Here is a 13,162-nt window from a genome sequence, read left to right on the forward strand (position 1 = left end):
TTTAACCAGTATCTTAACCTACTAGTGATATACTAGCATTTTCCCATGTGATTCAGTCATACAGGTTGTATTAAGTGTAGCTATGGGTAAAGCTGTGCAGAAAGATCTGGACCATGACTTCCAAAGGGTCAATGAAAATGCACTTGGCAGTGAATAGCCTCTTCAGAGTATTGCAAAAGGCGGTATTTATAGTAAATATTTTGCCTAAATGTAAGCCTGCAGGTGGGGCTAGAATTGAGAAATGAGGGAAAATATTTGTTATTTGATAATGGTTATGTTAATGTTCTTAGCTTTTATTTGAAGTAGCCAGTCTTCTCTGAGTTTTTTATGTCTCAAGCACAATAAAGGCCAATCCACTAGTTTCATGCAGCCTGAAGAGGATAGAGGATTAGAATAGCTTCGTTGTTATGTTTCTTGATTTAACGTGAGATATAGTGGAAATGCTGATCTTTGTAAGCCTCCTGTCCTTCTCTCTTGAACTTTGAAATTGACTTGGAATGTTTCCTATTTGAAGTATTCCTACTGGTTAATCAAAACTGAAGGTCTGCTATATTTCACACCCTGACATGGATAATTTACATCTCTCTTGCTTTTGGTGTGTTATTTTTTGCTTGTTTTGGCATTTTCAAAAAATGTTGCTGAAAAACTGACTTTCATAAATCTAACCTCTATCTGCAGCTCTGTGAAGACCTAGATTATGAATGAGAGTAAGTTGCATTTTTAAAGAATCTGTTCATTCTGAATATTGCTTGAAATTACAGTGAACAAAAAGAATTGCAGGTCTTGCTTTATTGTGTGATTTGACATGATAATTTCTGCATCAAATGGTTGACTGTTTTGCCACAGATCGCTTCTCGTGTTTTGCCTGTTCTTCCTAGAAATACACCTTGCTGGATGATGTGGTATTTTTTCCAGTAACAGGGAAGGAGTGTGGTCACACCTTTCTTGTCACTTAGCATGACCCACCTGTGAAAAGGCAATGGAGTCAATCTGGTGATAGTCTGTACACATCAGGCTTTTGTGACACATAAGAGAGGTCCCTGTTGCTTCTCATCCCTCCCCATTTGCCCCAGGGAAACAAGGGCACCAGGGGTCAGATGCAAAGTCTGGGCACTGTTACTTCTGGCAATGCTACATGAAGGGTTTGAAAACCACCATTTAAGATTCATATTTCAGCCTCACCAGGCCAGCAGCATTCTCTTCCAAGGGTGTAGCAGGAGTTGCCTGGTTGTTATTCTGTGCTGTTTGAGGAAAACTTAGCGTCCTGACAAATGTGACAGTGTCTGCATTGAGAAGCTGGTTGTCCTCATCCTTGTTTCCATCAGTAGTAATGGAAGTGGGTGGCTCTGAAATTTGCGCTCAGATGCCAAGCTAATTGTTTCCTCTTGATATTTATTGCAGGCTAAGGTGTTGTAGCAACATCCCTCTTTCTCTAAGATGTCGGTTTTCTTTTACAGTATTGTGGGATTTTGTTTTACTGTTGTTGCTTGAAAAGGGGTAACTCTCATAAGTAAGTCAACTTAAAAAAGAAGTATCAAGCATAAATTGATAGTGTTTCCTTCTTAAATAAGCAGCTAGCCTGAAACAAGAGCTCTGAAGGAAAGAAACATTCAGTGCTTGCCCTAAGGGTTACCTCTGAGGAAAACAGTTACTATTTCAACACTGGGTTGTACTCTGGAAATCAGATAAATGCTTATCCCAAATTCTTTCCTAAAACTCTAAAGGAGGAAAATCACCATCACCTAAAAACAGGCACATGGGGATATGTTCAATGACTTTTAATACTTATGATCTAATATTTTCAGTATACTGAATATGTGGAGGTAGTATAGGGTGGTATGAATTTATTCTTTACTTGAAGCATTGCTGAGTTTTTGTATTCAATTAGTTTATAATCTCCAGCTTTTTTCCAGTGCTGTGTAGAAAACTGTCTTTTACACATAGATTTTATGGAGGCAGCAAGAAGAGAAGGGAGAGACTACTCAGTAAAGCTGGAAGTCCATTCCTGTAGGAGAGGAACAGCTCCTGTGCAGATGTTGCTGTATTTAGTTGTAAGAGCTCCATACATAATTGGGTGTGAGGGGTTGCTGCTGCCTGTGTTCATGACTCAAGTGTAGGCTTCCTATGTAATGCCAGGAACCACATGTCTATCAACAGCACCACTCAAGCTAAGTGATTTTAGCTCCCAAGCCAAATGATGAGTTTTGTTGTTCTTAAGCCCACTAGAAAAGACATTCAGAAATCTGCCACTGGATCATCTCCTCCTCTCCCAGGAGTCATCCTCACAAGCCCCACACTGATTGCTCTCATTAGACTGAACTCACTGTGTGAGCTAAACCTTTTATTGTCTCACATAGCTGGAAGGTGGTAGAAAGGACTTTCTCATATTTTAGCAGGTGCTGGGAATTGTTAAAGGGCTGTGATTTTTTTACTTAGATAGACCAGATGAAAAGGTAAATATAATTCATCTGGAAAGCAAATTTAGGGAAGTTAGCAAGAGAGGTAAGACCAGGGGCCACAGGAATTAGTCACAGTCAAAAAAATGTTGGTGATGTTGTGGGTTTTGTTTTGGTTTGGGGTTTTTCTCTTGCTTGCTTCCTTGCTTGCCTGCAATAAACGCAACTGAACACATGGAGTGAGAAAAACTTTGTTAGAAAACTTGTTATCAACAAAAGAGGTCAGGTGTGAGATGGGGCCTTAGAAAGTGCAGCCACTGTTTGTCCGGCATAAGCTTGTACAAATTGCAGTTTTGGAACAAAGAGTTGTCTTTTTCAATGCTTCTTTTTTTTTTTTTTTTTTTTCTCTTTTTCTTTTGGTGATTCCTCTTGTGCAAGATGGGAAAGAATGAGCCTGAGTTTGATTACCCATTCATCTCTCCCCAAAAAGAAGGAAGGGGCCTTGAGAAAAGCTGATGAAGCTGAAAACCACCACTTCTGTCATGTTGTGTCTTGGGTGGAATTGGACATGCCTTCTTACATCTTTCCTGTAACTGCTTTGAAATCTGTCTGTAGAAGGGGCAGTGTACTAGTCTATTTTTGATGGTGGTTTTAAAATTTGTTTTATTTTATTATCTCTGACATGAGAACTCAAATACCCAAAGACCATTTTCAGATCTTTAAGTTGCAATCTTGAGTGCTCAGCACATGATGTAATTTTTAAAGCAATTTTCTGCTTCTCCCAATGTAGGATTTCAAAGTTTTCGTTGCCAGGAGCAAACCTTAGATTATAAGCTATTTTATCTTTTGCCTATATACATATTGTACTGGTATATGAAAGGAGTCTTAATTCTTTTATATGTACCAATAATGCAGCTTTTGGATTATGAAGAAAAATACAGCTTAGGTTAAGTTCATAGAGCTACAAGTTCTTCTATTATCTTAATTAGATTTGTTTAACTTCATTCAGATTGCTGTCATCTCCCTTTCAAGAAGCCTACATTCTGATCTTGTGGTAATTTTTTGCTGCGCACAAACAAATATATTCTGACTGTATTAAAAGCTAGGTATGTATTGAAAGCAGCTTTAAAAAAATTAAGAAACAATTTGAGCATAACTTTGAGAAGATCCATTCATTTGAAGGAAGCATAAAGCCAACCCTTTCCTTGGCCAGGTATTGCAAAGGGAGTTGCTGTGCATGTTGGATTGATTTTCCAAGGCAATGGAACTTTAAGCAGACAGATCAGGAGAGCTGGCCTTGTTGTGTGGCAAGCTCCAGGTATCTTTTGGAGAGTTGCCTTAAAACTCTTTTGGCTGTTGTGAAAAGTATCTTCCATCCTACTAAACCCACTGAAGGTTTAGGTTCTCTTGCATTCTCTTGCTTTTGCCTAAATATGTAACAAATATACCTGTTGGGTTTTTTCAGTTTGAGCATCTTACTGTGTATCAGGTGTGTTGTGTGTTGAGAACTTTGCAATAAGTTTAGACATTTAAATTTTACAATGTCTTGTGTATAATATAGTGATTTTATCCTAATTGTTTGTTGGTAATCACAGGCTATTTTGCACCAGTTCAAAGCTGTATTTTTTTGATTATTTGTTCACTAGCTATATTTCATAATTTATGTATTGTTTCTATATGTATGTCTATTCTGCACTTTTTTTTTAGTTGGTACTTGCACTTTTCTTAGTGTACTGCCTTTTCCACTCTGTCCAAGTGCTATTTCATCAGCACTTAAGAGTGTGTCTGGCTGCTTGCCTATTGAGATTTTGCATACAGGAGAGCATGGCCTTAGCTTAGCATAAAATCATGGTTCCTTTGCATTTTTTTTAAAGAGAAACACTCTGTGGCTTGCGATGAAGAATATTGCTTGAAAGCTTCTTTAGCATGATAAATGTTTCTTTCAAACCATAAGCAGCCCTTCTCTGTTTTGAAGTTTGGACTTGACCAAGTTTGTGCAAGTCATGAGAGCTAAGATAATGATGAAAATTGCTGGTATTCTGAAAGGTAACCACAGTTATGAGGATGTTGTGTTCATTACTCTGTCCTGTCAATGCATATTATGGAGAACATGATACATTTATTACTTTGGTTAGAAACAGGAATGTAATAAAAAGATTCATAGAAAGCGATTTTCATTTCAGGTGAAACACAGGGAATAAAATTCTATTGAATGTTTTGTTGATCAGGCACAAGAAAAATTTAATTAAAAAAATAAAGAGGTAACACCAATGTAAAATTTAAGCAAATCTGTCTTCATGTTTTAAGTGGCACTATAGGATGTTTTTGATGTTTTTGTTCCTCCATTAACAATGTCACTGTGAGTAGGACTTCAATTCTTCTGTCCATAGATAGAAACACACCCTCCCCACCGGTAAAATTACTTTGATATTCTTAAAAATATTAATTTATGTTGCAGATACTTCTTCTATGAAGCTGTGGTTGTCAGTCACTGGCTCCATCTGCATGCACTAGGGGATCAATAGTACATTAAGGAAGCTGACTTGAGGAGAGGAAGCATTCATAAATAATAAATAGCAGGCTGCACTGCTGGTGCTTCATCTCTACACAGAGTAATACAAATTCTAGTGAAGTACCCTTGTACTTCCTAACCCTATTAGGCTTGAAATCATTATCCCAAATATTGATGCTTTCCTGTAGTCTGTTTCTTAAGACTTATGTCCGTGTAATCCTTAACTGCAAGCTGCCAAAGGAAGAGGCTAGTCTATATATCAGAAATACAGGTACAGTAGGAACACTTGTGTAAGAACTGATCTGTACTACTGAGAGACCAGGATTTGAGGATTGCGGGGGGGGAGGGGGGGGGGGCAGTTTTCAATGTTTTCTTAGCCCTATAAAAAATAGATGCTTCTGTAAAGAGATTTTTGTGGTATGCAGGACATGTGAAGTGTTGAGCATTGGAGCATGATCCTTGCACTTTAAATCTGTGTATTAATTTTTTCATTAGCTCTCTCTGCTTCCACATCCTGCACATTGCTGGCAAGCATGCATCAGCAGTAAGACTTTATTCAGTAATGTGTCTGAGATATCTCTGAAATGTGGCTGGTCAGAGCTATAGCTGCTCTTTTTGGAAGTTGGTTGCTTTCAAGACATTTAAGTAATTTCACCAGATATTACTTTAAATGTTCTTTATAATGTGCTATTTCGATGAATAGCCATGTAGAGTCAGCACGGGAAGAGCAAAGTCCTTGGCAATGCCTGCTCAATTGCATCTGCAGATGAGGATTTAAAATTCTATGCAGCAGACAGTACCTCCAGCAGGCGAGTAAAAGATTACTGCATTATTTTGCTTGTTTGCATCTGTAGTCTTTATCTATGGAAGGTTTTTTTTTGCCATTCAATTTGTTGTGCATGCTTGTATATAGATACTACTGGAAATCGATTTAATAGGAACATAAATATAAAAAGGGCAGAGCAAGGTGAAGGGAGAGGCTCAGTTCAGCTTTAAACCAAGGAAAAAGAGGGAGGAAGAGAGAGAATAAAGGGAAGGGGAGGGAACAGAAGAGAAATTAAGGCTTCAATGCATTGTGAAAGCGAGAAGTTTTTTTCAGTTGCTTTCACATCACTTGTATTTTTCTTAACCTTTTGCTAGAAAGGATGCTATTGAACAAGCACTGATAGTTCTATAAATGTAAGTGACAATTATTTCAAGTCAGATTATCCCAAAATCAGTTTAAGCAGTTGTGTTAATGTGAGAGCTACTTTCAGGAATAGTATTGCATACCATACCATCTTAAACCAATTAAAATGAGCTTTTTACAATATTATTTACATTTTTTTTCCTGTGAAAATGCAAAACTATATAGTTACTGCATCATTAACTCTGGTAAACAAGAAAATGTTTCCAGTAGTAAGTTATTTTGTGTGTTAAATTGGGAAGATATTCAGTGTTTTATTTTGAGCAGAATATACTTTCTTTCAAAGGTTAGGAGACCTGTTTATGTCTCACTGCTCATTTGAATTAGTTTTGCATTTTTTGTTTTTCTCAGAGCAAAGAGCTCCTTGAAGACTTTGTTAAAACTGCTTATACAATCTGCCTCTGACTTGCTTTGAGATTTGGTTGTGGTACCTTTGGACATTCTACTCCAAATCCTTTCATGATTCTTTCTTCCTGGGTTCAAATGTATGTTGACTTTTCCTGATGTTCTCGCTCTCGTAGCTTTGTAGCAGCCATTCTTATTTCAGGATCTGGTAGACCTGGATAGCATTTTTCTCATGCATTCTGACTTTCCAAGAAGACTTTTTCCCCCTTTCCCAGACGCTTCGGGTAGTCAGTCTGAGAGTGTAGCAGTGAAACATCGTCATTCCCCTGTGCAGCTGGAAGGTCCTTTTCCAGCAGAGGCGTTTCAGCAGGTGGGCAGCCCCAAAGGTGTGCAGGCAGGCAGGCACCTGCCGCGGGCCGTGGCGGCTCCGTGGGCCAGCGCGTGGGTGGGGCGCGCGGCTCTGGGCTGGCACAGCCTCCTCTGGCCACGGCCCAGGCTGGGTAGGCTGCGCTGCTGGGGAGGGCAAAACAGCCTGGAAGTGACAACAGCCAGAGAAGGAGTAGTCAGCAAGCAGTTTTGAGAGATTGCCATCCCTGAATTTGCTCCTCTGTTAGACAGCTGTCTGTCTTTTTGAAGCAGCTTACTTTGCGAAGAGGAGTAGAGGGAAAAATAAAAATGCACACGTTTTTTAAATGCAAGGTATTACTTGCTGATGAGACTGGCTGACTTTTTTTTTTTGAGAAACATTCTTTTTTTTTTTTTTTTTTCTTGTCCTTTTTTTTTCTTCCCTCTCTGTTTAGCAGTCTTAATTTCAGCCAGGGAGCTGCAGAATGAGGCAGCTGGCCAATTTTGAGTGTTTATGGGACAGTACTGGTCCCAATTTCTTTAAGAATAAACTGGTCTGATGAGCAAGTCAATGTGTGGCTGTGGCTGCAGCATTATTTCTTCTTTAATGAAGAGGCTTGGCTGTTCGACCTGCTGCTCCCATCTTCTGTCTTGCAGTCATACATCAGAGCAGTTGCAGAGACTATCCATTGAATGTCTCAATCAGCCGAAGAAGGTAATTATATTTTTAATTTTAACTATACCATTAAAAGGATGCTGTATAATTTGGATTTACATGATAAAAAGAAAAATTTTAGATCTTTTTGACAGTTTTCTTGACCTTGAGTAGCTATCCAATATCATTTTGCCATTATCAGGTTGTGTAGCAATAGAAATGTGCTGCAGTAATTGATTTTGTAATAGGATCAGGTGATTTACTGGATGCACTGACAACCACTTGCTTGCTTGTTCTGAAACGTGGAGCACTCTAATGGATGTTTTGATTGCAGCTTTTCGAGTTGCTGTGAAACTGCTAGATGCTCAAAGATGTAACATCTCATTTGTCAGCCTATCCCCTTTCCTGATGGTCACTTAGAATACATTAACACATGTGCTTTAAGCATTCCCTGAGAGTTTGGTCCAAGTTGGTGCTTAGAGGAGAGTACAGAGTATAGTTCTTTATGGGTTGCTATTAAATGTTGGGGTTTTTTTCCTGTTAATATGCTATGCTTTGGAAGTAGAAATCTGGCTCTAATTAGAAAACAAACCAAACTGAACTAAACAAAACCCATTCCATATCAGAATATGGATTTTACTGTAGAAAAAGCCATTAGGAGCTGTGACCAAGTGAATTAAATTGGGGAGCTTAATTGGATCTACTTTTTTGAATCAATCTGTTTTAGGCTGATGAAATGTTGTTAAACTTTAAGAGCTTTTAAGTTACATAGTACACCATTCCTTTGCGGATTAATTGGAGTGCAGTATAAGTACAAAGTGTGCTACAGTGATTATTCATAGTTTGTATATAGTTCTTTTCACTTTCAAAAAAGTTGTAAGTCTCCATTTGTTGTGAAAGAATAAACATGCCCTTTTGAGTTCATTGTTATTTGCCGTATCATATAATAATGAAAACTTAATACAAAAAAAAAAACCAAAACAACCCTTTGAGGTATTAAATGGCTTTTCATTGTTGTTATGCCCATTTTGGAGTGAAAACTGATAAGGAAAATATTACATCAGGAAAGTAGAAAAGTCTCACAGGGATGTCAAAGCAAAAAACAGTCAAAACATAACTTCAGTAGGCTAAAGTATAAGGGATGACACTTGCTTTGGCTGGAGGACATCAGTATGCAGTGTACAATAGGAGGTTGAATAACTAATAGCTGGGATCAAACATGTAACAATTTCTCAGCTGATTGTATATACAATGATTTCAGTGGCCTGAAGTAAATCAAGGTGGCTGAATTAGAAATTGTTGAACCTGATTATAATTAAACTGGAGAGCTCCTTCAGCCAATTCTCACTTGATAAAAAACAGTGAGCAAGAAACATATGATTTAAACCAATTGATTTTAATTTTATATTCCATTTATACCTCAATGAAAGTAACCAAAAGAAAATTTATTCTCACTCATTTATTTTATTACATCTATTTATTTATAAGGAGAATGTACTACTATTCCCATCCAGTTGTGTATGGCTTGACATTCATATGCTTCTTGGCCATTTGATCTGGGCTTGTGTTTATGGGTTTTTTGCATTTGTTTTTGTTTGGTTTTTTTAACATTGTGAAATGAGCATGAGTCCCTTTGCAGAAATAAGTTTCTATCTCACCAGCTTACACATGTAATTCCTATCCTTACACACCCAGATTCCTATTTCTCCAGAGCATAAGATTTTTTTTCAGTCTGAAAGAACTGGTCATTGTGTTGGAGTAGTAGAATGAGCCCAAGTGTGTTTTTTGAACCTGAAGAGTTGTAATATTGAAAGGTGTTGATGGTGTTAGGGGTAGCACTTCAGTGAGCTAGGGTTGCAGGATCTACTTAGTGATTATTGAGTTCAGTGATTTGACTTTTAAAAAGGTGCATGTGAAGGCAACATTCTCACAGTGTTTCAGCTATTTGTTTTAAATTGTCTTAACAGGCAGTGGGAAACACAGCTATTAGTTTAAGGGAGAGAATAATTAAACATCACTTCCATTTGAAGACAATAAGCTTAAATAGATTGCTTTTACTTTGCTTTTATTTTTATGCATCTTTTTCAGGGTTAGTTTACACTACATGGAAATTTTGCAACCATAATGTTGTGTATCATAATAGTATTTGCAAGGGAGTTGATGTGGTGATTTGCTGTGTTCTGAATCTAAACATGATGATAAATAGCTAGTGGATTGAGTTCTGATGTTCAAGAGAAAGAACTTTGTGAGTCAGTGACAAGAGTAGTTGAAAAGAATTACATTTTTCATAGAAGGTGGCAAATAAGCTTTTTTTTGTAAAATAGTGTTTTATGTGCAAGCTTGCACTTGAAAACATACAACTGTGTGAAACTGTAACTAGGGCAGGGAAAAGGGCTTTTCTGTGGCGAGTGAAATGTTTCTGAAATGGCTGCGAATAAATACGTGCTGCAGGTCCTGTTGCACTAGTGGAGCAGAAGTAACAGAGCTAATTGAATAGTAGTATCAGAAGTGTTGAAGTTGTATTTAGCAGTTTAAGTTCAACTGGAGACTCACCAAAATGCCTCTGGCACGTGTTGGTGACCCTTGGCTAACACAGTCCAAGGTGTCCCTGCCCGTGGCCACCCTCTGGGTCCCCTGTGCTGTCTCCCAGCTCCCACCCCACAGTTGCATGCGGGGTGGATGGGGCAGCAGTAGTGTCATTTGAGGTCCTGGCACCTCCTGGTGTTTAAATAACACAAGGCAGCACTTAGCCAGGTTTAAAATGAGTGTTTCTGTCTTATTATTCAGCCAGAATGTATTTGTAGTGGTAGCCACTAGCTAGCTAGCCCTGAGCAGGATTTGTTTTCTAAAGAAATTGTCGTGAGAATGAGACTTTGAGCATCTAAAACATCAAGGTAAACATTGTAGTAAAGTGTTGTATTAAAATCACAAAGAAACTGACTTTATCTTAAATGGTACATTCACTGTTGAAAATCAGCCTTGGTGATTAGGTCTCAACATTTGCCAAAATTGGTTTGAATTGTACAAGCCATTTAGTGAGATGATTTTGTAGACTTAAAATATTGTATGTTTAAAGTGTCTCTCAAGGTGTCAGCAAAAGGAATCTTCAAACAAATTAGATGCCTTTATTGAAAAAAAATCCAAAACCAACAAAAAAAAATTTAAAAGGATTGAGATAATGATAAAAGTTTTATAAAATTGAGCTTCTTACTTTTTACCTGTTTTAACAAAACTCTTGGGGGTGTTTCCCAGAGAAATACTTGACAAAATGATGTCTCCTGGAAGATTTTTCAGCAGTCTAGCTTAATTTGATTTTCCTGAAATACATAGTGCTAGGTTTTTGTGTGCGTGTGCATGTGCTGTTCTGCATAACCATACCAGCTTCTGTAGGATCCAGAACTGTTACTCATTGGTAACTAGCATTCACAACAGAAGAAACCCCATATTTTATTTACTGATCTTCTTCCAAAAATACAGTGAAAATGTCTTGCTATTTTTGAATGCCCTTGTAGTTATAGGCAAAAGATAATGATCTTCTATACTGGTTTTCTCACTCTGCCTGACCTTCCAGATCAGTTGAGGGCTTCTGCATCTGATTTCTTAATGAGGAATTGACCAGATTGATTAATAGTTTCCTGTCTTCCACTCCAGGTGATTTCAGTAGGAACACATGCTAGGTCACTGGCAATGGCAGATTGTTTTAGGGTCTCACCTAAACCTAACTTGAATTAAGTCCAGAACAAAATAATGGGACTGTGAAAATGAATGCATGACATACCTTGTACTCCAAAATTTGTCACACTTGTTTTATATGAGTACATGCCTTTTTTATAAGAGGATAGATGTCTGTATTCTTGCATATAAAGCCCTCATCTTAAACTAGAAAGATACTAATAGTGGAGAAAGAATATTAAAAACAGGAGTACTGAATGAAGACTTGAGAACACTAAAGATTGGATGCTAAGGGTAGAAGCAGTAAGTTATAAGGAACTAGAAACAGGCAGGTGTTTTATTGGAAGGTGGAAAACCTTGCTGTAAACCACTTTTTTATTATCTATGTATGTATGAATCTTGCACAGCTGCTAATCACTGATTTCGTTTTACTTCTGCAGATAACATGCAGTGTGTGTGCATTTCTACACATGAATGAGTGTTATAGTTGGGATTTGTGTTTTCTCATTTGTTTCATGCTGCCCTCCAAATCAGTATCATTAGAAATTTATTATGGGATCTGAATGTCACGCTTCATTCTCTAAGAAATAAAATTTGTGATCATAATTCTGCATTTTAGTTCTAATGGGTCTAAAGAGAACCTGATAACTCCCACATAGCTAAATTTAGCTCTGCTAAGAATAATGTTTAAAACCTTCCCCCCACCAAAAAAATCAAAGTATTCTTTTAGTAGAATGAAAAGAAAATATCAATCTAGATATATCCAATAGAAAAAAAAAAGAACATTTAGGTCTTTTTAGGTCGAAACCTTTAGAAAATTTAAAGTTAATTCTTCTGTTAAATAGATTTTCACCTTTAAATGTTGTATTGTACAGATGCTGAAGACTGAAAGTTCCTGTTTCCTGTAGAGATACCTACTTTCCCTATTTTGTGTATGGCACAGCAAAAGCAAGGATCAAGTCATGGAGTATTTCAACTAGGCAAGCAAATATGTCTTTTTTGCAGCTTATTTGGTTGTGCCATCTTATAGCTGCTTTATGTGTTAAGAGCTTAGTGTAATTATAACTGGAGAGAGCACACTTTACTGAATTCTGAAGTATGATGCCCTATGATTTTTATGAATGAATGATAATTTATGGGCTGTTTCTTTGTTTTAAACTGGTCCTTCTCAGCACATGTGGGCTGTTCTCTTTGCCAGCAGCTTAAGAGTGAAGGAGTCTAGAAGGCCTAAGGAGGAGAGACTGAAGGTGTGTTATGTTACATGCTCAGAAAAGAAGTCCTGCTGTAATCAGAAGGGTGGAGATGGTAAAATGGCCTGTGAATACTCCGAAGAATAAGTTTAAATAGCAACAGACTTCTGAATTGTTGGGCAAAGAACCTTCCTTGGTGGTATTTGAATATGAAGATGGTGGTAAGAGCATAGAACCAAGAGGTAGGAAGCCTTCTGTGTGTGGGACATGACAGACTATGCCGAGGAACTGAGCCAGGGGAAAAAAGACATACAGATTTTTAAGTGATTATCTATGTTATCTATGATTATCTGGTCTGACCGTCTGCATAACACAGCACAGGATTGTACCCATGCTGTAACACCAAGATCAAGGTTTGGTAACAGTATTCAGCATTCAGAGATAAATCATGTTGCTCATTCTTTTAATTCAGACTGTTCTACCCAAAAAGCCCTAATCCAGCACTTGTTGTGTTGTCATCTAGTCACTCTTTAAACAGTCTAAAATAGTATTTCAATTTTCCTGGGTCTTTATCAAGCTAAAGTGATTTCTTTCTTTTCCTTTTTTTTTTTTCCTTAAGAGCAGCACATAATTTTTTCCTGTTGTTGGCAAAATAGGAAAAATGATGACAACCTAGCAAACAGTAACATTTTGTGGTAAAATGCTATTACTGGCATCAATATTGTCATTATCAGAAGAACAACAATGTAAGAGACAGAAAAACCATTGCAGTGTCCTCTTGCTCAAAGCAGAATTTAGAAAAAAAAAATCAATTTCAGAAATAAATGAGATTTCCCAAAAGTCATAATTGGGATGGTTTAC

The 13,162-nt window shown here is 37.4% G+C and overlaps 1 protein-coding gene across 9 annotated transcripts in view; it reads left to right on the forward strand.

Moving 5' to 3' along the window:
- Positions 1 to 13,162, forward strand: part of FBXW7 (F-box and WD repeat domain containing 7) — a 176,940-nt gene that overhangs the window by 37,254 nt on the left and 126,524 nt on the right. For 2 of the 9 annotated variants that reach the window (XR_010998101.1, XM_068187286.1), the window contains exon 1: positions 7,481 to 7,499. The exons of 3 other annotated variants lie outside the window; for them this stretch is intronic. Coding sequence is in view for 4 of the 6 variants with exons in the window: in XM_068187287.1 (XP_068043388.1) it covers positions 7,344 to 7,499 (156 nt within the window). In the remaining 2 variants the exon portion in view is untranslated. Of the gene's footprint in view, positions 1 to 7,321; positions 7,500 to 13,162 lie in introns of those variants that run through there. 4 more of the 9 variants (XM_068187287.1, XM_068187288.1, XM_068187289.1 and 1 more) reach the window with 4 other exon arrangements.

This window comes from Anomalospiza imberbis, chromosome 4, assembly GCF_031753505.1.
Source record: "Anomalospiza imberbis isolate Cuckoo-Finch-1a 21T00152 chromosome 4, ASM3175350v1, whole genome shotgun sequence".
NCBI lineage: Eukaryota > Metazoa > Chordata > Aves > Passeriformes > Viduidae > Anomalospiza > Anomalospiza imberbis.